This window comes from Miniopterus schreibersii (assembly GCF_964146895.1).
Source record: "Miniopterus schreibersii genome assembly, chromosome: X".
In the NCBI taxonomy this organism is placed as follows: Eukaryota; Metazoa; Chordata; class Mammalia; order Chiroptera; family Miniopteridae; genus Miniopterus; species Miniopterus schreibersii.
The window spans coordinates 50997946-51022334 of record NC_138104.1 but is presented as its reverse complement, the minus strand read 5'-3'; the positions used below and the strand labels follow the sequence as shown (position 1 = coordinate 51022334).

The following is a 24389-nucleotide window of genomic DNA, read 5'->3' as shown; positions in this document are numbered from 1 at the left end:
CCCCCTCTCCCTTTAAAAATCAATAAAAATATATCCTTAGGTGAGGATTAAAAAAACTAATACAGAAGGCTTTAACTAAGACTTTGGAACCATAAGTTTATTAGTGATTTATATGATATTTTTGTTATTAAGTGCTGTCTTCAGGATTAGGGATTAGTAAATCTTCCTCCCAATTATAGGAGATAATTTATAAAGAAACTGTCCACTTATTATTACTAAGCAGATGTGTTTATGCACTCAAGCTATAAAGAAAATTTATATAACTAATAAAAATAGATGGCAATGAAATGGGAGAACTTAGAGAAGATGATAAATGAAGCTACAGTAAAGAATTAATAAGGACATGAAATGTATCCCACATCTGAATTGACAAAAGAAATGGAAACAAAACCATTTAAACAACATATTAAAAAGGTGGAGCCCAACTTCTGCTGTGTATTATGAAATGATGCATTGAATATTAGCAGATTTACCCTCCTGCTGTAACAATTAGAAAACTAGACAAAATATATGAAACAGATTATTTTCAGACACTGGATAACATGCCCCAACAGGACACTGATCCCTGAGAGAAGTAAAAACAAGAAGGAGGGCCCTATATTCCCCCTGGATTGCTGCCTGAAGTCACTATCCAGAATCAAGGAAAGAGTATCCCAAGCAGGTTACTGGAGTTGTGCTGAGTTGAGGAGACAAAGGTGAAAATGAGATGGATGAATAACTACAGAAACTACAGAGAGAGAAAAACTACACAAAAAGACTTCTGGAAATCAAGATGAGAGGCACTGTGAGTTTTAGCTGAATACTAAAATGTACAATTCCGCAAGGCCAGACAAAGAGTGAGAAGCTATTAATTAAACAGTCCCCAGTGATCGTATAGCTCTAGAAAGCATGCAATTACAGACAAAACAGAGTAGAGAGTCTTCAAGGATAACTGATGGCATTCAGTAAAGACCAGAGAAGGGTCAAACATTAGCAATGGGTCAAAACCATACATAAATTAAAGGGTACTTAAGACACACCTTAACAAATAAATTTATTTATTTTAAATAAATATACATAAAAATAAAGTGACTTAAATGCCTGTAGAGAAAAATGCCAAGCACTCTCTAATAGAAGACTACAGAAACTCAAAAACATCGAAATTACAATGTCCATTTTTTTTAAATTTATTTTATTGTTGGGAGTATTACAGATGTCTCCTATTTCTCCCCTGTTGGCCCCCTCCATCAATCTCCCACTCCACCCCAGGCCTTCACCTATCTATTGTCCATGGGCTACTCATATGCTTATAAATTCTTTGGTTAATTTCTTCCCACCTTCCCTCTGAGATCTGTCAGTTTGTTTCATGCTTCCACGTCTGTAGTCCAATCTTGTTCATCAATTTATTTTGTTCTTTAGATTTCACATAAAAGTAAGATTAAAATACCAAGAGCATATTTTACAGAACTAGAAAAAATATTCCAAAACTTTATATGGAACCAAAAAAGACCCCGAATAGCCAAAGCCATCTTGAGAAAGAACAGAGTTGGACAGATCGCTATACAGAATATCAAACTATACTACAAAGCCACTGTAATCAAAACAGCCTAGTACTGGTACAACAGGCATATAGATCAATGGAACAGAACAGAGACCCCAGAAATCAACACAAACCATTATGATCAATTAATACTTGACAAAAGAAGCAAGAGCATACCATGGAGTAAAGACAATCTCTTCAATAAATAGTGTTGGGAAAATTAGACAGATACATGCAAAAAAAGAAACTAGACCACCAACTTACTCCATACACAAAAATAAATTCAAAATGGATAAAAGACTTAAATGTAAGTCACGAAACCATAAAAATCCTGGAAGAAAACATAGGCAGTAAAATCACAGACATCCCACGTAGTGGACTTTTCACTGAGACATCTCCTAGGGGAAGAGAAACAAAAGAAAAACTAAACATATGGGACTACATCAAACTAAAAAGCTTCTTCACAGCAAAAGAAAACAGCCTCAAAATACAAAGGAACCCCACGGTCTGGGAAAACATATTTGCCAAGGATGTATCTGATAAGGGGCTAATTTCCAAAGTGTACAAAGAACTCAGCAAAAGGAAGACAAACAACCCAATTAAGAAATGGGCAAAGGACTTAAATAGACACTTTTCCAAAGAGGACATACAGATGGCCAAGAGACACATGAGAAAATGCTCAACATCGCTAATCATCAGAGAGATGCAAATTAAAACCACAATGAAGTATCACTTCACACCTGTCAGAATGGCTACCATCAACAAATGAACAAACGACATGTGCTGGCGAGGATGTGGAGAAAGGGGAACCCTAGTACACTGCTGGTGGGAATGCAGACTGGTGCAACCACTATGGAAAACAGTATGGAGGGTCCTCAAAAAATTAGAAATGGAGCTGCCGTTTGACCCAGTGATTCCACTCCTAGGAATGTATCCTAAGAATCCTGAAACATTCATCAGAAAGAATATATGAACCCCTATGTTCATAGCAGCACAGTTTACAATAGCTAAGATCTGGAAACAGCCCAAGTGCCCATCAGTAGATGAGTGGAGAAAAAAGCTGTGGGACATTTACACCATGGAATACTACGCAGCTGTAAAGAAGAAGAATCTCGTACCCTTTGGGACAGTATGGATGGATCTGGAGAATATTATGCTAAGTGAAATAAGCCAGGCAGAGAAAGACAAATATCGCATGATCTCGCTTATACGTGGAATCTAAAGAACTTAATAAACTAATGAACAGAATAGATTCAATGACATGGAAGCATAGATGAGACTGATGAATGTCAGAGGGATGGAGGAGGGCGGGTGGGTGGAGGGGGAGAGAGTAACCAAAGAATTTATATGCATATATGCACAACCCAAGGACACAGACAATGGTGGGGAGAGGGACTGGGGAGGGGGAAGGGACGGGGTAGAATGGGTCATTGGGGAGAAAAACGGACATCTGTATTTTTAAACAAAAATAAAATTTAAAAAAACACACACATTAAATGGAAACCATAAACCCACAGATCCAACAAGTAAAAGGAACACCGAGCAGGATAAAAACTAAGATTACCACAATAATCAATACCTGAAAGCTAGTGATAAACAGAAAATCTTTTAAAAATCATTAAAACAATCTTTTAAATTAAAAAAAGACATTACACACATAGGGGCAAAGATAAGGAAGACGGTAAACAACATGTCATACAGAAATACCATCTTTAAACAGATGAAAGAAAAAAAAATTATCAACTTAGCATTCCGTACCCAGAGATAATAACCTCCAAAAAATGAGGGGGAAAGGGAGATGTCAACAAAATGATGGACTGGGAAGCTCAAAGCTCTCATTTCCACACAGAAATGTCAAAGAAAAAATAATCAGAAACTGTCTGAAACAACTTTGTCAGTGTTCTGCAAAACAGTTAAAAGTTTACAGCAACCAAGAAAATAACCAGTCAAGAAAAAGCCATCTTCAAAATGGTAGGAAAGTTTTATGTCATTTTTACTTGTCCTTACCCCATCACCTCGGAAGTGATAGTCTTTTACTTCAAGCCAGCAGCAGCTTGGTTACCAGTTCTCTCCCTCAAATGAGGGAGCACAGCAGACTTTACTTGCAAATTATTGTGTACATCTGTTCTAACCTGTCTGGGGGATAACTGAAGGGTTGACATAAAACTCTTGTTACTGTTTCACCTAACTTGAAACTCTGGTGGAAAAAACAGAATTCAGTTTATTTAAAAAAGAAAAAAGCATCCTGGCCAGTGAGGCTCAGTTGGTTGGAGCGTAATCCATGCACCAAAAGGTTGTGATTTTGATTCTGGTCAGGGCACATACCCAGGTCGAGGGTTCAATCTCTGGTTGGGGCACGTGAGGGAGGCAACAGACTGATATTTCATACCAATGGATGTCTGTCTGGCACCCCCATGTCTCTCTCTCTCTCTCCCCCTCTCTATCTCTCTTTTCCCCCCTTACTCTATCTGAAATCAATAATAAAAAATAAAAAACTACAAGGCAACTATAAACCCATAGGCACCAGGGACAAGACATTACAGGTGGAAACACAAAATTGACCTCCTAAGGACCAGAGAAGAAGCTGGGGTGAGACTTTTGGAATTTAGAACATTCAAAACCAGCAATACACACAGTTTTGCTTTAAAGATGGAAAATGAATTCATCTTAAATATATAGAAAAAGACCCCAAAACATTATTAACTCTAATAAATGCAAACCAAAAGCACACACAAAAGAATGTAATCATTCTACACTATGTGTATGTATACATGCATATGTGTGTGTGATATACACATAAAATATGCACTATGTAACCCTGTTGTGAATATTTACATAGTTATAGTCATGCGAAAACTGACTAATGATTTTACCAGAACTGTGATGTAACCATACTGAGAGAATGGGAAAAGGAAACTATCTTTGGTGGGTAGTAAATGAGAGCTAAATCCGTTAACTTCCTAATAATGCAATGAGAAATGAAGAAATAGAATAAGCATATTAAACAGAAACATATAGGTAAAAGCAAACAACAGCTAAAAGAACTGAGTCATTTCCTCTGAGTAGAGAATCCAGGTAGAACAGAAAATTGTTTCTTTTTCAATGTAGCCTTAGAGTAATATTTGATTTTAACGAAGCATATACATATATTCAATTTAATATACATAAAAATTTAATTAGAAAATAAACATGATAAACCAATTAAAAGTACATGGAATATGATGACAAACATTTAAATTGCTTGAAATAACAGAGAGAGGAAATGGGGTGATGAACACACAATACAGTAGATATATTGTGGAATTGTGTACCTGAAACCTGTATAATTTTGTTAACCAGTGTCAGCCCTATAAATTCAATAAAAAGGAAAAAAAATTTTTTAAGGGAGAGAAAAATATAGCATATGCTACATACAATGATTTGATTATGTGAAACACATGTATGTATACTGATAGGAATCAAAATTAGAAAATTATAATAACATAAGATTTTTTTTTTAAATATATCTTTATTGATTTCAGAGAGAGGGAAGGAGAGGGAGAGAGAGAGACAGAAACATCAATGATGAGAAAGTCATTGATCGAGCCCTCAACCTGGGCATGTGCCCTGACCGGGAATCGAACCCCGATCGCCTGGATCCTAGGTGGACGCTCAACCGCTGAGCCACGCCCGGCTGGGCAAGAAATCTGTGACTGGCTGTGATCAATTAGTTGTAAGACACCACTGCACTCGGACCAGCCAAGATTTTAATGTCTATTTACCAAAATGTTGTTTAAATTTTTAAATAAAATTAACATCACCAAGAGACAACTAGATTTAAAGTACCTCTAAGTGAAATGCAAGAGGAAGTATATATTACAATCTATGAGTATTTTTGTCAAAAAAAGAACTGACTTGCCCAGAAGGCGTGGCTCAGCAGTTGAACATCAACCTATGGTCCAGGAGATCACAGTTCGATTCCCGGTCAGGGCACATGCCCAGGTTTCAGGCTCGATTCCCAGTGGGGGGCGTGCAGGAGGCAGCCGATCAATGACTCTCTCTCTCATCATTGATGTTTCTGTCTCTCTCTCTACCTCTCCCTTCCTCTCTCTGAAATCAATAAAAATATATTTATAAAAATAAAATAAAATAAACTGACTCTATATCTGATCAGGCATCTATATTCAAGTAATAGTTTATAAGACATACAGGAAACAATGAAAATACAAAACAGGGGTGCAATCAGCAAAACTCAGAATGTAGGAAACTCTATACAAATAATCTGGTTTCTTAAACAAAGGTACTATAAGGAAATCTTCAGGTTAAAGTAGACATAAGAGACATAGCATGCAAATGCAACATAACATGTAGAGAGTGAGACCTTCTTAGGATTCTGGTACACACCAACTATTTTTAGAAACCATTACTGTTTTGGAGGAAAATGAAGAAATTTTAAATAACTAGATATTTGATATTATGGAATTATTATTAACGGTTTAGTGTAACAATGATACTGTGGTAATGTTTAAAAGGTCTTCATCTTTTTACAATATATTCTGAATTATATTACGGACAAAATGCGATTTCTGAGACTTCAACAAAATAATCTGAAGGTGAGAGAATAGATGAAACAAGACTGGCCATGTGTTGGTAACCTGAAGCTGGGTAATGGGTACAAAGAGATTTATAAAACTAGTCCCACCATTTGTACATCTGCTTGAAAATTTTTACAATAAAAACTTTATTTAACCATTTTTCTATCCCAGATAAAACACAATCATGTTGGTCATCATTTAATAATCTTAACTCTTTCCATGTACCTAATTATATTAATAAAGCCTAATAAAGATTTTTAAGTTGCATAAAACAATGATAGTAGAAAAAATTCAACTGTCACTAAAAATCTGTGATTGATTACAACATTCTATTCTTGTAACACTGAAATATATCTATGAATCTATAAAAGTGACGTTAAAAAAATCATAAATAAAAATTTATTTACCTCTCTCAATTTCTCTCGCTCACGTTCCCTCTCAGCAATACGTTTTCGCCTCTCTTCCTCTTCCTTAAGAGCATTTTGTGTTTCTGTCCTTAGTTTATCATCTTTAAGGATCTTTCTAATTTTCTTTCTGCCTTTTCCAGGCGACTTGGAATCATCATTTTCATCTTCTTCTTCCTCTTCCTCTTCATCATCTTCTTTATCTCCTTCTTCAGAATTACTCTATGGAAATTAAATGATCAGAGGTAAATATAACAAATTTGCCGAGTTTATCCATTTCCTATAAACACAAATAACATACCAAAGAAAGGTGAAAGAAAACAGACTGAAAACCTTCAGAATTATTCTTTACAATAAGGAAGAATATTAAAATACAAACAACCCCCAAAACAGGGGCAAGGTACTGGCACAGACTTTTCTTTAAGGAAGATATAGAAATGTTCAGGAAGCACATGAATAGATTCTCAACATTACTTGTCATTAGAGAAACTTAAATCAAAACCACAAATGAAATGTCATTAGGAGGGCTATTAAAAACAAAACAAAACAAAACAGAAAGTAAAAATTGTTAGTGTGGACGTAGAAAAGTTGAAAGCCTGGTGCATTAGGAAAACAGTGTGCCAGTTCCTCAAAAAGTTAAACATAGAATTACCACATGATCTGGCCATTCCACTTCTTAGATTATAGTCAAAAGAATCAAAAGCATGGACTGAAACAGATATTTGCACACCTACCTTAATAACAGCATTATACACAACAGCCAGAGATGGAAACAACCCAAATGTACATCAACAGATAAATAAATAAACACAATGTGCTATATACATACAATGGAATATTATCCAGCCTTAAAAAGAAAGGAAACAACGACACATGCTACAACATGAATGAACCTTGAAAATATTATGTCAATGACCATAAGTCAGACACAAAAGGGCAAATATTATATAACTATACTTAAATGAGCTGCCTAAAAATAGGCAAATTCATAGACACCAAAATTAAAATAGAGGTTATGAGGGGCTGGGGTTAGTCAGGAATGGGGAGTTACTGTTTAAATGGGTACAGAGTATCCAATTCTGAACATAATTAAAGCCATTGAACTGTATACTTAGAAATGGTTTAAAAGATTCATTTAAAGAAGGACAAACATCACATGATCTCACATATATGGAATCTAAAGAACAAAATAGACTGATGAACAAAACAGATCCAGTGACACAGAAGCATGGAACAGACTGAGGAATCTGAGAGAGTATGCAGGGGTGGGTGAGTGGGTGGGTGGGTAAGGAGCGATTAACCAAAAAATTTATATACATATATGCTTAACCTATGGACACAGACAATAGTGTGGTAAAGGCCTGGGGTGCGGTGCGGGGTGGAGGGGGTCAATGGGGAAAAAAAGGGGACATCTGTAATATTTTCAACAATAAAGATAAACTGAAAAAAGAGAAAAAAAATACAGTTAAAAAATAAAAAAACACAAAAACAAAAAATGAACCCTCCCCAAAAGAGAATAGTGTTGACATAATAAAATATACTACAGAGAATTGTACTTTACGTAATTCTGTTTATATATAAGAAACTCAAATTGGCTAACTTCACTGCTAGAAGAAATTTATTCCATGTGAATGATTATTCAGGATAAAATATTTTATGTCTTCAGAAAGTAGAACACTTTACAACAGTTCTATAGCCCTCAGAATGTAAAATAATGAATTAGAACAGCTTAAAATTTCAATTAGATTTAGTTAAGAAACAGAAAAAAAATTCATATGTCAAAATCAATACTTCTGCATAATTATACATTCAATAAGTCAATCCTTCCACAAAAGTATAAAAAGAAAATGAACCAATAGAATTTGACAAATGGAATGCAAAAGAGGTAATAACATACTTACATGGTCTACTGTGCCATTTACAATTCAAGAACATGGAAAATATCATTATTACCTTGTTTTCACTGGATGAATCTTCTTGAACCTTAATGCGGCGCCTTTTCTTTTTCTGTTTATAACTCCGCTGATTTTCTTCCAATTCTGCTTTCTTTGCAGACCTAAAGGACATTAAAAATGCAAAATAAAATACTTCATGATGAATTTCCTTAAATGTATTATCTGCTACTTTAGAACTGCTTTATCTTTGTGTACATTACTGAAAATGATGGAGAAAAACAAAAAGCAAAATAACTTCACTAGCCCGGCCGGGCGTGGCTCAGCGGTAGAGCATCGACCTAGGATCCAAGCGATCGGGGTTCGATTCCTGGTCAGGGCACATGCCTGGGTTGCGGGCTCGATTCCCAGTCAGGGTTGTGCAGGAGGCAGCCGATCAACGACTCTCTCATCACTGATGTTTCTATCTCTCTCTCTCTCTCTCTCCCTCTCCTTTCCTCTCTCTGAAATCAATCAAGATATATTTAAAAATAATAATAATAATAATAACTTCACTAGGTTCAAGAAGGATAACTCTAAATTCTAATCCAAAGATCAGTATTTTAAGTTACTCAGAGAACAGATTTGGAATATGAGTAATAAAATGGGTGAAGGGCCAATATACACATGAAAATACTCACCATCTCTAAAAAAGCTGAGTATAAAAGTGGGATACTGATTTCTTTCTATCAGCTCATTTAATTTATAAAAAAAAAAAAAAAGACAAAAAACAGTGACAACTTTTGATGAGAAAAGTTCTCTCAGCTTAGAAATCGGTACACAGTTATGTAAGTCAAACAGCATATTCCTGGCATCAAGGATAGACATACAGATGAATGGAAGAGAAATGAATACCCAGAAATAAAACTTTACATTTATGGTCAACAGATTTTCCACAAGGGTGTCAAGACAATTTGATAAAAAAAAGAGTCTTTTCGACAAATTGTGCTGAGACAACTGTATGTCTACATGGAAAAGAATAATGTTGGCCCTGTATCTTGTACAATACACAAAAATTAACTCAAAGTGGATCAAAGTCCCCTAAGATATACATTATAGCTAAAAAACTGTTCACTGATTTATTCTTGAGGTTTGAGGAAATGGGTACTTACACATTGTGCTGGGAGGAGAAATATTGGCTTCTACAAGATAATATAAAAACATGTATGACAAGTCTTAAAACTGTACAACTTTGACTCAACAGTGTCACTTTTAGTAATATACTCCAAGGAAATAATCAGACAAATGTGTGAATACACACACAGATATGTGTATATATATGTGTGCAAATGTACATTATTTAAAAAGTGTTGTAATAAAAATATTTGTAAATATGTCTGTGTGAATATGCAAATATTTTTACAACAGTATTTATAATAGAAAAATTGAGAACCATCTAAACATACAAAACTAGAAGCTTACTTAAATAAAATTTCAAAGAGGTTATAAAAAAAGGATCAGAGTTCTAGATGCAAGAGCTAAAACTACTAAACTTGTGAAAGAATAAACTACCATAAATCTTTGTGACCTTGGATTAGGCAATGGATTCTTATATGTGACACCAAAAGCACAAGCACACAAAAAAACTGATAAACTGGACTTAATACATATGAAAAAACTTTTGTACATAAATGGATACTCTTAAGAAAGTAAAAAGATAACCCACACAATGGGAAAAAATATTGGCAAATCATACATCTGGGTATGGGTTTTATACCCAAACTATATAAAAAGATAACCAAATTAAAAATTGGGAAAATAATTTTGATAGATGTTTCTCCAAATAAAATATGTGAATCACCAGTAAGCACATGAAAAATTGCTCAGCATCATTAGTTATTTGGGAAAAGCAAATGAAAATCATGAGTTGCCATTGCACACCACTAGGATGACTAAAAACAAAATAACAAAAATGATAAATGTTAGCGAGGACGTAGAAAAATTCAAACCCTGGTGCATTGTTTGTGTGAATGTAAAATGGTAAGCCACTATGGAAAACAGTTTGGCAGTTACTTAGAAATTAGGCATAGTGTTACCATATTACCCAACAATTCCACTCTTAGGTATGTTCCTACGAATGAATCTAAAAACATAGGACTATGTAAAAATTTACATAAATGTTCATAGCAACATTACTCATAATGGCCAAAAAAGTGTGAAAAACCCAAGCGTCCACCCACAGATGAATGGATAAACAAAATGTGGTATTATCTATACAATAGCATATTATTCACCCATTAAAAGTAATGAAATATCTAGTGACCTCCACAAGATAGTAGACTAGGAAACTCCAGGCTGTTGTCCTCCCACACACAAAGAATAAGCAACAACATATGGTAAAAAGTAACTTTGTGTGAACTTAGAAGCCAGTTAAAAAATTGCAACAAACAAACACCTAACCAAGAGCCACACTTAAAATGGTAAGAAATGTCATAGCATTTATGCTCACACTTGCCCTACCCTCTTCCTTGATCACCTCAACAAGGTCAGGAGTAAGCTGCCAAATTCCCAGATCATTCTGCAGGAAGGAAAAGAAAGAGAGAACTTCCTTGCATCTTTCTGGACTGTCTGAGGGAGGTCCAAGGGTCATAAATCTATCTCATCTAACTCAGAGACCATAAAACCACATGAAAAGATGCTCAACATCACAGCATTTTCCACCTCTGAGGAGACACTGCCCCACTGAGATCTCAGAAGTCCAAGTAGTACAGATGAAACAAAAACTTGCACTATAGGACCATCGACTAAAAAACAAAAGAAAGACCTCTACTTATCAACCTGCTAAAATGTTAAAAACAAAACAGTATCTAAAAAAGATTTTAATATCTCAAATAACCAGGCAGTGAAAAAAACAATCAAATACCAAGAATAACCAAGTTAACAACTTAGCTCAGAAATAAAATAAAGTCTCCAAAAAACAAACTAAAAGACATGATTTAAGCGACCAAAAATTAAAGATTGTGGTTCTGAAAAAAATTCAACAAGATATAAGAAAACTCAGAAATGCAGTTCAATGAGCTCAGAAATAAAATTAATGAATAAAATGAGTACTTTAGAGATTGAAACTACGAAAAAGAATCAAAAATTCTGGAGCTGAAGAAATCAATAAATGAGATTCTGTAGAATGAATTAGAGAACTCAGACCAGATGGAAGAGAGAATGAGTGATCTCAAACTTAGACATCTAGAAATAACTCAGGTGGAAGAGAAGAAAGAATTAAGGGTTAACAAAAAATAAAAGAACTCTAAGAGCACTATATGACTCCATTAGAAAGAGCAATATAAGAACAGTGGATATAGCAGAAGGAGAAGAGGAGAAGGGAACAGAGAGCCTACTCAAAGGAATAATTGTTGAGGACTTCTCAAATGTTTAGAAAGAGCTAAAACCTCAAATCTAAGGGGCTAGCAGAACACCTAATTATCTCAATGCAAAAACAAGCAAACAAACAATAAAAACTCACTTTCTCCAAAAAACAATATATTATAACTGTCAAAAGTTAATGACTATGAAAGATTTCTCAAGACAGACAGGGAGAAAAGACTGTCACATATAAAGAAAACCCCATTAACTACATCAAACTAAAAAGCTTCTGCACAGCAAAAGAAATCAGGATCAAAATACAAAGGAACCCAACGGTATGGGAGAACATATTTGCCAAGGATGCATCTGATGAAGGGCTAATTTCCAAGTGTACAAAGAACTCATATAACACAAAAAGAGGAAGACAATCGAATTAAAAAATGGGCAAAGGACATGAATAAATACTTCTCCAAAGAGGACATACAGATGGCCAAGAGACATATGAAAAAATGGTCAACATCACTAATCATCAGAGAGATGCAAATTAAAACCACAATGAGGTATCACTTCACACCTGTTAGAATGGCTCCATCAGCAAATCAACAAATGACAGGTGCTGGCCAGGATGTGGAGAAAGGGGAACCCTGGTACACTGCTAGTGGGAATGCAAACTGGTGCAGCCACTATGGAAAACAGTATGGAGGGTCCTCAAAAAATTAAAAATGGAACTGCCTTTTGACCCAGTGATCCCACTTGTAGGAATATATCCTAAGAATCCTGAAACATTAATCAGAAAGAATATATGCACCCCTATGTTCATAGCAGCACAATTTACAATAGGTAAAATCTGGAAATAGCCCAAGTGCCCATCAGAAGATGAGTGGATAAAACAGCTGTGGGACATGAACACCATGGAATACTATGCAGCTGTAAAGAAGAAGGATCTTGTACCCATTGGGATAGTGTGGATGGACCTAGCAAAGATTATGCTAAGTGAAATAAGCCAGGCAGAGAAAGACAAATATCGCATGATCTCACTTATATGTGGAATTTAAAGAACATAATAAACTGATGAACAAAATAGATTAAATGACATGGAAGCAGGGCTCAGGCTGAAAAAATTCAGAGGGAAGGTAGGGGTGGGTGGGTGGGGAGAGATTAACCAAAGAATCTATATGCATGTATGCATAACCTATAGACACAGACAATAGTGTGGTGAAGGCCTGGGGAGGGGAGTGGGTACAAGGTGGAAGGGGTCAATGGGGAAAAAAGGGGACAACAGAAATATTTTGAAAACTAAATTAAAAAAGAAAGTAAATAAAAGGAAATAAGAAAAGAAAGGAAAAAAATAATTAAAAAAAGAAAACCCCATTAGATTATCATCAGATTTTTCAGCAGAAACCTTACAAGCTAGGAGGAAGTGAAATCAAATATTCAAAATACTAAAAAAGAGAAATCAACAGCCAAAAATAATATATCCAGAGAAGTTTTCCTTTTAGATATGAAGGAGAAATAAAGACTGTGCCAGGAATTTACCACCACTAGATATGCATTATTAGAAGTACTGAAAGGAGCAGTTTTACTGGAAACAAAAAGACAAAGGGTACAAAACAGTAAAATGACATATAGACAGACAGAAGGAGAAAACTGCAACTCTATTCAGAATGGGGTATTAAATGTTAATTATAACAAAGTTTAAAAGGGGTAAAATAATTTTTGAAAAGACAATAGCTTTTGCAATTTGAAAATGACCACAACAAAAATACAGTTATAGTAGGGGAAATGAATACAACATTAACAACAAACAGAACGTCAATAAAAAAAATGTTGGTCTTAAATGACACATTAAACCAAATGGACATAATCAATATTTAGAGAGCTTTCCACCCCAAAAGAACAGAATATACATTCTTCTCAAGAGCACATGGAACATTCTTAAGGATAGACCATATGTTCATGAACAAAACTAGTCTCAATGAATTTAAGACTGACATCACACCAAGCATATTTTCTTACCACAAAAATAAAAAACTGGAAATTAACTACAAGAAAAAAGCTGGGGGGAAAACACAAACATGTGAACATTAAACAGTATCATAGGGGACCCAGAAGGGGAAGAAAAGGAGAAGGGATAGAGAACTTGTTTGAAGAAATAATGACAGAAATACAATAGCAGATATTAGACTATACTATGAAGCCACTGTAATCAAAACAGCCTGGTATTGGCATAAGAACAGGCATATAGACCAACTGAACAGAATAGAGACCCCAGAAATCAAACCACATCATTATGGTCAATTAATATTTAGCAAAGGAGGCAAAAGCATACAATGGAGTAAAGACAGTCTCTTCAACAATGGTCAGAAAACTGGACAGGTACATGCAAAAAAAATGAAACTAGACCACCAACTTACACTATACACCAGAATAAACTCAAAATGAATAAAAGACTTAAATGTAAGTTATGAAGCCATAAAAATACTAGGAGGAAACATAGGCAGTAAAATCACAAACATCTCAAAAAGCAGTCTTTTTGCCTATACATATCCTACAGCAAGAGAAACAAAGGGAAAAATAAACAAATAGGACTACACAAACTAAAAAGCTTCTCCACAGCAAAAGAAATCAGCATCAAAATGAAAAGCGAGCCCTCCGTATGGGAGAACATATTTGCCAATAATACATTTGCTAAGGGGTTAATTTCCAAAATATATAAACGACTCATACAACTCAACACCAGGAAGACAAATAATCCAATTAAAAAATGGGAGAGGGAGATGAATACACTCTTCTCCAAAGAGGACATACAGATGGCTAACAGACATGAAAAAATGCTCAATGTACTAATCATCAGAGAGGTGCAAATTAAAACCACAATGAGGTATCACTTCACACCTGACAGAATGGCTACTATCGATAAATCAACAAACAAGTGCTGGCAAGGATGTGGAGAAAAGGGAACCCTAGTACACTGCTAGTGGGAATGCAGACTGGTGCAGCCACTGTGGAAATCAGTATGGCGTTTCCTCAAAAAATTATAAATGGAACTGCCATTTAACCTAATGATCCCACTTCTAGGAATATATCCTAAGAATCCTGAAACACCAATCAGAAAGAATATATTCACCCCTATGTTCATAGCAGCGTAGTTTTCAATAGCTGAGATCTGGAAACAGCCAAGTGCCCATCAGTAGAGAAGTGGGTAAAAAAGCTGTGGTGCATTCACCCAATGGAATACTATTCAGCTGTGAATAAAGAAGGAACTCTTATCTTTGCAACAGTATGGATGGACCTGGAGAGTATTATGCTAAGCGAAATAAGCCAGTCAGAGAAAGACAACTATCACATGATCTCACTTATATGTGGAATCTAATGAACAAAATAAACTGACAAAACAGGTCCAGAGGCATGGATACATGGAGCAGAGTGAGAGATCTTAGAGGCGAATGGGGTGGGGAAGATGGGAAGAGATTAATCAAAAAATACACACACACACACACACACACACACACGCCATGGACACAGACAATAATGTGGGGAAAGCCTGGGGCGGAGACTGTGTGAAGGGAGGCAAATGTCGTGAGGAATGGTGGACATCTGTAATACTGTCAACAATAAATAAAAAACAAAGGTTGCAAAAAAAAAAAAAAAAACCCACTGTATTCTACACTATAAATTCGTTAATTTTGTTACGTGATTTCTATCTGTTTTTTAAAATTACCATTGCACCCTATTATTTTATATCTCCCTAAAATACATAAGTTGCTATACTCTAGGCACAACATGGTAAGTACTAATCTCAAAAAAAAACCTCACATGTTTTAAAATTTATAAGTGTAGACACCTATGTTGACACACATATACACACACAAACATAAATAGATTGCCCATTTAATAAATTATAGAAGAATCATATTATTCTGAAAGAAATTAAAATTCTTGGATTCATTAATATTATTCTAAAATACTATGCTACAAAGCAAAATTTTAAATAACTAATAATCTACATCAGTAGCTTTGTGAGTTAAAAAAACAAACACATCTTAATTACTATAATACTAGTAGTACTAGTAAGACCGTTAATTAGTATTCATGGAGCACTTATAATTTGCCAAATAAGCAGTATTATAAGCCCTTTCAATGAAGCGTCTCATTTAATGTTCATAACCACCAATAAGGTAAGTACTATTGTAATCTCCCATTTTACAGATGAGGGAACAAAAGCACAAGGTACTCAGACAAATGAAAAGTAGTAAAGCCAGGAGATGGACTGCGGTCATTTGTCTATAGAGTCTCTCATCTACTACACTATAAACCACCCCCCCCCCCGCCCAAGCAAAAATTACTGTAAAGAGTGTTTTTATACACTGAAACTCTACCTCATTTAGAACACATAATTCAATTACACATATGTTTATATACACTACTTTTAAATTAATAATTTGAGATTGGGTTGAGGGGGGCAAAAAAGGAGAAAATGGGAGACCTCTATAATACTGCCAACAATAAAAAAATATCAAAAAAATTTTAATAACTTTAACAATTAGGTTCAAACCAAAATATTAAATATTTAGTTAACTTTATTAGTAAGAGCAACATTTCTACAAATAATTTAAACATGATTACTCAGATTAATTCCTAAAATTTTTGAAAAAAAATATAACATTTACCTTGTTCTGGGCCGTTGTTCATCTTCAGATTCACTAACTTCTTCACTAACTCCTGATTCCAGAAAATCCGAATCTTCAGAATCTTCACTGCTCACTTCAACAAAAAATATATATATAAAGTTGTTAAATATTTCCCAAAACAAATATAATTCACTTAATTTGTCAATAACCTCACATGCAAACTTAAATTACTGTGAGAATATCTGTAATATATACATTAATGGCACTACACCATGCACATTAGATCAGTTAATGATTCAAATGGTATTTATTAAAATAATTCAAAGGTATTCCAACTATAATTATAAAACTATGGTTCTACACTGAAATGTGTGTTAACTGTATATTAACTTAAAAATAAGAATTTACCTATCAATAAAATATATCCATAATTATCAAAGGTAAATAGAATAAAGTAAAATAATTCTGGTTATTTAAAACAAGCACAGTAGGCTGGCCATGATGGTGTCAGGGTGACTACAGACTCTTAGCCATTTATGAGAATTAAAAACTATGGACAAAATACATAAAGAAATGATGTAAAGACTCTGAAAAGAAAACACATTGGGGACTCAAATCAAAACTTGAATAATGGCCCTGGCCAGCTGGCTCGGTTGGAGCATCGTCCCATAAACCAAAAGGATGCAGGTTAGATTTCCTGTCAGGACACATACCTAGGTTGCAGCTTCGATCCCTGGTCAGGGCACATATGGGAGGCAACAGATCAATGTTTTTCTCTCACATAGATGTTTCTCTCTCTCTATAAAAATCAATAAAAACATATCCTCAGGTGAGGATCAAAAAAAAAAAAACTTAAATAATGATCCCTATAAAATTGGGGGTTTGACAGGTAGCTGTTGAGTGTCATTTCCCCCCCATTTCTTTCCTGCTTTTGAGACAGGAAGGCAGGCTGAATTCCAAAACTACAGAGAACCCCATTTCTGGGAGAACTGCATTTCTAGCCACAACATTGGGAAAAAGAATCTGGGCCCTGCAAATCTCAAGAATTTTTTTTTTCTCTCCAAAATTTTATTTTTCTCCACCAAAATTGCCACTATGACATAGGCACCTAAAACCCCAGAATACTCATCTTTCTGGCTTCAGGAAGCCAAGCAGGGAAAATACAAGATGAGTCTGAAATATCATGTGGTACCAGAAAGTAAAGTAGTGCTCAAAAAATGATGGGGGCATATTCAAAGGACACATAATCCAATTTGAAGGAGCCCCTGAGCCAAACCTGGAACGATTTGAGTAACAAAATGAACAATTGGATTATAACTCATAAAATAAAATAAACATCTACAAGTCCATATTAATATAAGTAATGGGATAAAAAATGGGGAAAACAGACAGCTCTTCCTTAAAATTAGTAAATGTAGAAGTAATAAAAGAAATAGAAAATCACCACTAGACAAACACCACAGTAATAATTGCTCCAAGCAAGAAGCATACTAAAACTAGTGGGCTTAAGTATGATGAGAAACAAAAGATTTGTCTAGTCTCAAAGTATTTCCCCACAAGAGATTCATTAAATATGAACAGAAGAATATCTTTTACAGTGGAAAACCAGCAGACACCAATTTAACCAAGTAATCAAGATTAACATTACCAGTAATAAGACATCCTGGCATCATATACCCTTGGTATGATACAATGAGAAGGATTCAATATCACTTTTGTGGTACTCTTGTTTTGTGGTATTCAATCTAATCATGAAAAGGTATTAGACAAATACACACAGATGGATAGTCTAGAAAATAACTAATCAATACTCTTGAAAACTGGCAAGGTCATGAAAGAAAAGACAGAGGAACTGTCACAGACTGGAGTAGATTAAGAAAACATTACAACCGAATGCAATGTAGAATCCTATATTGGACTTTGAAGCACAAAAAGGACATTAGTGGGGAAAGATCTACATTTTACTTCAGAGGTAAAAAAACGTTTTATGTAAAAAGTATGATTGTAAATATTTTCAACTTTTTGGCTATGTGGTATCTGTTGCAACAACTCATCTTTACTCAACTTTGCCCTTATAAACACATGAAAGCAGTAACTGAATAAGTATGACTATATGGCAATATAACTTTATTTATAAAAATAGGCAGAAGGTCTGATTTAGCCTACTGGTGTAATTAGCCAACACTTGGTTTACTTAATAATATTGTATCAATCAATGTTAATTTCCTGGCTTTGATTACTGTACTATGTAATAAGTGTAAAGTGTTAGAGAAACTAAGTCAAAGATACCCAGGAACTCTGTACCATTTTTTGCAACAATTCTGTAAATCTAAAAGTATTGCAAAATTTTAAAATTTGAAAAGATTTACCAAGACCAGATATCAAAATCAAAGGTCTGTTCTATTTTAAAAACAAACAAATATGGGCAAACATAGATATTATAAAAAATTGCTATTGGAGGAGGAGGAAATAAGTTACGTGATGAGAGTTCTGGAGACAGATAATGTTCATGGCTGCACAACAATGTGAATATACTTAATGCCACTGAATTGTACACTTAAAATGATTAAAAGGGTTAAAATTTTGTTATGAATATTTTACTGCAATAAAAAAAAAAGACCTGCTAAGTAAGCAACTATGAATTGTGGAAGAACACATGTGTCCAAATGCATACAAACACAATTTTGTGATTAAGTATAATTTTAAACCCAGTATCAAGTTCTCATCAATCATTTTATTTTGAAATTTTCAAACCTACCAAAAATTTAAGAGAATTGTTGAATGAACACCTGAATCCCTTCTTCTAAATTCACTTATTGTTAACAGTTTACCACATTTGCTTTATCCTTCTGTACATATACATGCACTGAACCATTTGAAATTAAGTGTAGACATCATGACACTTTACCATTAAGCATAAGGATACTGTCCAACATAACTAAATGCCATTATAACACTTGAGAAAAATAACATCAATTTAATATCTTCTAATATAAAGACAATAATTACATTTTCGAAATTATCACCAAAATAACTTCCAGAACTTTTTTCAAATTTAGGTGAAAATTAAAGTTTCCATGTTGCACTTGATTTTAATAAGTAAGCTATTCTCTTTTCATTTCTCCCCATTGCCCAACTCAAGTTTCCACACAATATAGGGACACAAGACTATGCAAAACTTATTGGAAAATCATTCCATTTCAAATATAGTATCAATCACTACAATCATAATCCATATTAAAAAGATAAATGATGGGATTTTAATTTACTCCCACCTACACAAACAAACAAAAACCACGAGGATAGTAAGTTACCCATAGAAGAAGAGAGTGAAAACATAGGTCACAGAAAATGTGGGTTTTAATAAAGCATTTCGAATGTAATTGTGCCCACTAAAGCACTCTATCCTTAGCTGAGGCTTTGAGGCAAAATCACTATTTCTCTTTATGTAACCTGCTAAATTGTTCGATTTCTTTTATAGAATCTGAAAGACGTTTGTAGGCATGCTGCAAAGAAATTTATGAGATAAGCATTCACAAAATGATGTATTATTATTCATTTATTAACATGGAAATGTCCATGACATATTAAGTATATGTGTATGTGGAGGGGTGACTTCCTTGTTTTCTTCTTTTATGGGAAACAATTGCTCAATAGACCTTTAAATGTTCAGCATTCCAATATTTTTTCCTTAGCCCTCCATTTGCACAATGCTATAATTCCACTAGGCAATCTCAATTATTTTTGTGGTTTTAAAAATATACCACTACAACTCCAAAGACCTGAAAGTTCATCCTAGACTTTTATCTTTTGTATCAGCTAATAAGGCCTAACAATTCAACCTCTTATATAACTCAAGTCAACAACCGCATTTGGCATCAACTATAGCAATATCCCCCAAACAGATTCAAAGCCTTCAGTATCACAGAATAACAGGCAACTAATCTGATCTTATTATATCCTTCAAGTGGGTTGTGCTGAGGTTGTGATTCTTGAGTACCAGTAATGAATGTCCTGTGCCTTTATCTAGGTTCCACATGTGTTCATCAAGTTTTCAAATTATGAAATGCACAGTTCTCTCTCTATATAGTATACCTCAAATGAAAATATTTAAGTGGTAGCATTCCTCTTTAAATATACTAAAAATAATTAAATTGTACACTGTAAAGAGGTAAAGTGTACTGTTTGTGAATTATATTTCAATACAGCTATGATATAAAAAAAATTATATACTTTTTTAAATTAAAAAAACACAACAACTTTCAATGTTTCTCCAGCCTATAGAACTGAGTTATCAGTGACTTCCACAACTGCTTTTCTATTCCTAGTAGCAAAGAGCTAATCTGCCCTAAAAGAGTTGGGTAGTAGTCTTCACAGTCTACTTCTAAGAAGCAAAAAAATTTCTTTGAAATTTTTGTTAGCCAAAATTCTGAGACAAATTTAACATTTAATTGCTCAATATACATGTGATTACTTCACATAAGAAATGCTCTCCCACAATTCTCAAGTAAATGAATACACCAAAGAGACGTATCATGTTTTACTCCACAACCTCATGTATCCATGGGTTCACTGCCAAGTGCTCCAGTATGAGAAACAAAAGTTTACAAGGGTCTCCAGCATTTGGTCTCTGTCTTACTGGCCCAGCCTTATTTCCCATAGCTCCTTTTCCTACTCCCTCCTATAGTCCAACAATACTATATTAATTGCATCCCCTCCACCATTTACCAAACATTTTGCAGAAGCTTCTAAAATTTTTTTCCTGCTTACATTAGAAATCCTCACAACACATCTACCTGCAACCCATGTACAACACTGTGTTAGGTGAACCTCCTCATCTTCATGAAGTCTTCTCTGGGGATACCCACCACCCCCTAAGAAGCTAAAGAAATCCTTCTTTGTGCCACACTATACTTCTGTTGTACAAGACATCCTCATGGTGCTTTAATTTCTTATAATGTTAATATCAAAAATTCTTACCAAACCAATGACTGTCAAACCTGGCTAATAATAAGAATCATATCAGAGATGCTTTTTATTTTTTAATCCTCACCTGAGGATAATTTTTCCATTGCTTTTCAGAGAGTGGAAGGGAAAGAGAGAGACAGAGACAGAGAGAGAGAGGGAGAGGGAAACACCAATGTGAGAGAGAGACATCGACTGGTTGCCTCCCACACGCGTCCTCATCAGGGCCAGGGATCAAGCCTGCAACCAAGGTACGTGCCCTTGACTGGAATCCAACCAGAAACACCTCAGTCCGTGGGCTGATGCTCTAACCACCAAGCTAAACCACCTAGGGCTCAGAAATGCTTTTAAAACATATGGAGCCCTGGCCGTGTGGCTCAGTTGGTAGGGCATCGTCCTAGGCACCGAAGGGTTCCTGTACAATTCTCAGTCAGGGAACATGCCCAGGTTTCGGGCTCTATCCCCAGTAGGGGGCAGGCAGGAGGCAGCCAATCAATGACTCTCTCATCATTGACATTTCTCTCTCTCCCTCTCCCTTCCTCTCTCTGAAATCAATAAAAACATATGTTAAAAGAATATTTTTAATCAATTAAAAAAACCTAGGTTCCACCACCACCTACTATACTATAATTGGCTTGGGATAGAACTCTGTCATGGGTATATTTTAAAATCCCCGAAGCGATCTGCATGTCTAGCCAGGTTGAAAACCATCATACAATACAATGACCTCCTAATTCATTTTTATATCCTCAGTGTTTACTATGGTACTGGAAACATGTAAGCACTCATTGCTGAAGAATTCAGATTTTTAATGTAATGAAAATTTAATCTGACCACATATAAGTTTTATATATAAGTAGGCATAAATCCACCCAAATTAATTGTATCTTATACCTTTTCTTAGGAAAGCATTATTTCTTCCTGCAGTTATAAGCAATTCTGTATTTTCTACATAACCTTTAACTATATTTTATTTATGGCATATTTATTTATCTTTTCAATCTAAATGTAAGACTACTAAAGGTTAAAAATATTTTTCCTGTCATCTCTCAAAGTTTCGGGGTTATTTTCCCACTCTAGATTCTTTACTTCACTCTCATGTAAGGGAATAGTTGTTGCCAGTGTGCTGATATTTACTTAATATAGGTGGTCAACTGTTGGAGCAGATATACATAAATTTCATTACTATAATTAGTTTTTAAAACCAGTATGTTCCTTACATTAGGAATTAAAATGTCTTACCCTTCCTTCTGTTTCTGCCTTTGGCTTCTCTGTGCTCTTTAGGCTTAGTCTTTTTTTCTTCTCCAGATTCTCCATCACTCACAGTCAGTTTGTGCCTCAAAAGCCTATGTCTGTATCTTGGCTTCTTAGATTCTTCAGAATCTGAATCTGATTCAGAATTGACTTGATTTTTTGCTTCTAAATGGAGAAAATAAATCAGTAAAACCTTCAAACTTTTTTCCCTTAAAATATTTTATAAAACTATTTTGTTTGTTGACAATTATGATGACTTATGGAAAAGATCATTGTTGTATACTTACCTGAGTATCATTGGTGAGACCAGGCAATCTCATACATCAGACCTGATCTATTACTATTATTAAATATTGATTAAACATCACCAAATATTTGTAGATCTTTTTTTAAAAGATGAAAAATACCTTGCTTTAAAAATCATCTGTTTATTGGCAGTAACTGAGAAAACATGAACAATTATTATCAGATACTCAAAAGGAGTAAAGGTAGTAAAGTTTTAAACATTTTCATAAACTTCAAATGCATGTATTAAGAAATACCATGCATGGTCAGGTAGCCTTCAAAGACTTAACTGGTCAAACAATCAAATTATGATATCGCATACTTTTCTTTGGGGAGCTCACCCTCATCTCCTGGGTTTACTTCATTATGTTTCCCAGTTCTTTTTTTCCCTTCTTCCGGTTCATCCTCTGAAGATCCATCCTCCTCAGAGGAAAGATTGGCTTTAATTTCTTCTAAAAGCATCTTCTTGGCAATTCTTGAGAGTAAAAAGACAATAAAATACTATATTGGGTCCAATCAAGAGGGCTGTGTAGGTAAACATGGTACTCACATCCTGTCACAACCACATCAAAATTACACCTAAACCACAGAAAAACCACCTGAAATCTGGCTGAACGGAAGTCCTACAACTAGAGAATTACAGAAGAAGCCACACTGAGACTGGTAGAAGGGGTAGAGGCACGGAACAAGCTAATCTGACACACACCTGTAGCATTTTTTTTAATCAGGAGGGATATCTTGGCTGTGGAGGTCTATGTGAGGAGCAAGGGGTTCCACCCCACACCAGACCCCTCAGCCCAGGGATCCAGTGCTGGGAATAAAAGCCTCCATTACTTCAGGCTGTAAAAACCAGCAGGAATTGTGGCTGAGTGACACGGAGGCTGTTGGGAGACGTAGGCAGATCCTCTTAAAGGGCTGGAGCACAGGCTTGCTTAGACTCATTCCCTCTGACCTCCAGAGCTGGGGCAGCAGCTTGAAAGGATTCAGGGACATATGGGGAGGAACTAAAGTGTCTAGCATCAGGACAAGAACTGGGGGGCAGCTTTCTCCCAAAAAAAAGTGCTGGCAGAGGTCAATGTTCCTATGCTGAAACTTCCGTGCCACAGTGCCCAGAGCCCGTCACCATTATCGCAGTTTCCTTCAACCTGGCTCACACTGTTTGCCTGGCCCTGGTGACTCCCTGAGACCACGTCCCACCCAATTCCCAGTTGTCTTTCCGTAAGAATGTCCTGTCCTGGTTCAGGCTTCAGACTTTTCTAAAATCTCTCAAACAAGCAGCAGCTGGTGTCAGCGTGCCCCATACCTCTTGATAAGAGGACCCAGGCAGCACTAGCAGCAGCCTTGGTTCACAGCTTGGTCTCTCCTGGGCACCTCCAAGTCCAACACAAGTAGCAGCCATCTACAAATCACTCAGCAGCTCATGCTGGGTAGCCCCAGGAAGGGCACATGAAGTAGTTGACTTTGCATCTCCCAGGAGGCCCCAGAGCCAGCCCATCCCATGGTGAGCTTCAGACCACACCAGATTA

The 24389-nt window shown here is 35.3% G+C and overlaps 1 protein-coding gene across 20 annotated transcripts in view; it reads right to left on the bottom strand.

Annotated features, from left to right (window-relative positions):
• Window positions 1-24389, bottom strand: part of ATRX (ATRX chromatin remodeler) — a 264806-nt gene that overhangs the window by 133793 nt on the left and 106624 nt on the right. For 16 of the 20 annotated variants that reach the window (XM_081125145.1, XM_081125148.1, XM_081125154.1 and 13 more), the window contains 6 exons: window positions 23205-23338; window positions 22567-22743; window positions 16399-16492; window positions 9541-9570; window positions 8451-8553; window positions 6501-6719 (listed from right to left, as the gene is read on the bottom strand). In XM_081125145.1, the coding sequence (XP_080981271.1) occupies window positions 6501-6719; window positions 8451-8553; window positions 9541-9570; window positions 16399-16492; window positions 22567-22743; window positions 23205-23338 (757 nt within the window). The remainder of the gene's footprint in view (window positions 1-6500; window positions 6720-8450; window positions 8554-9540; window positions 9571-16398; window positions 16493-22566; window positions 22744-23204; window positions 23339-24389) is intronic. The other 4 variants (XM_081125156.1, XM_081125144.1, XM_081125153.1 and 1 more) reach the window with 1 other exon arrangement.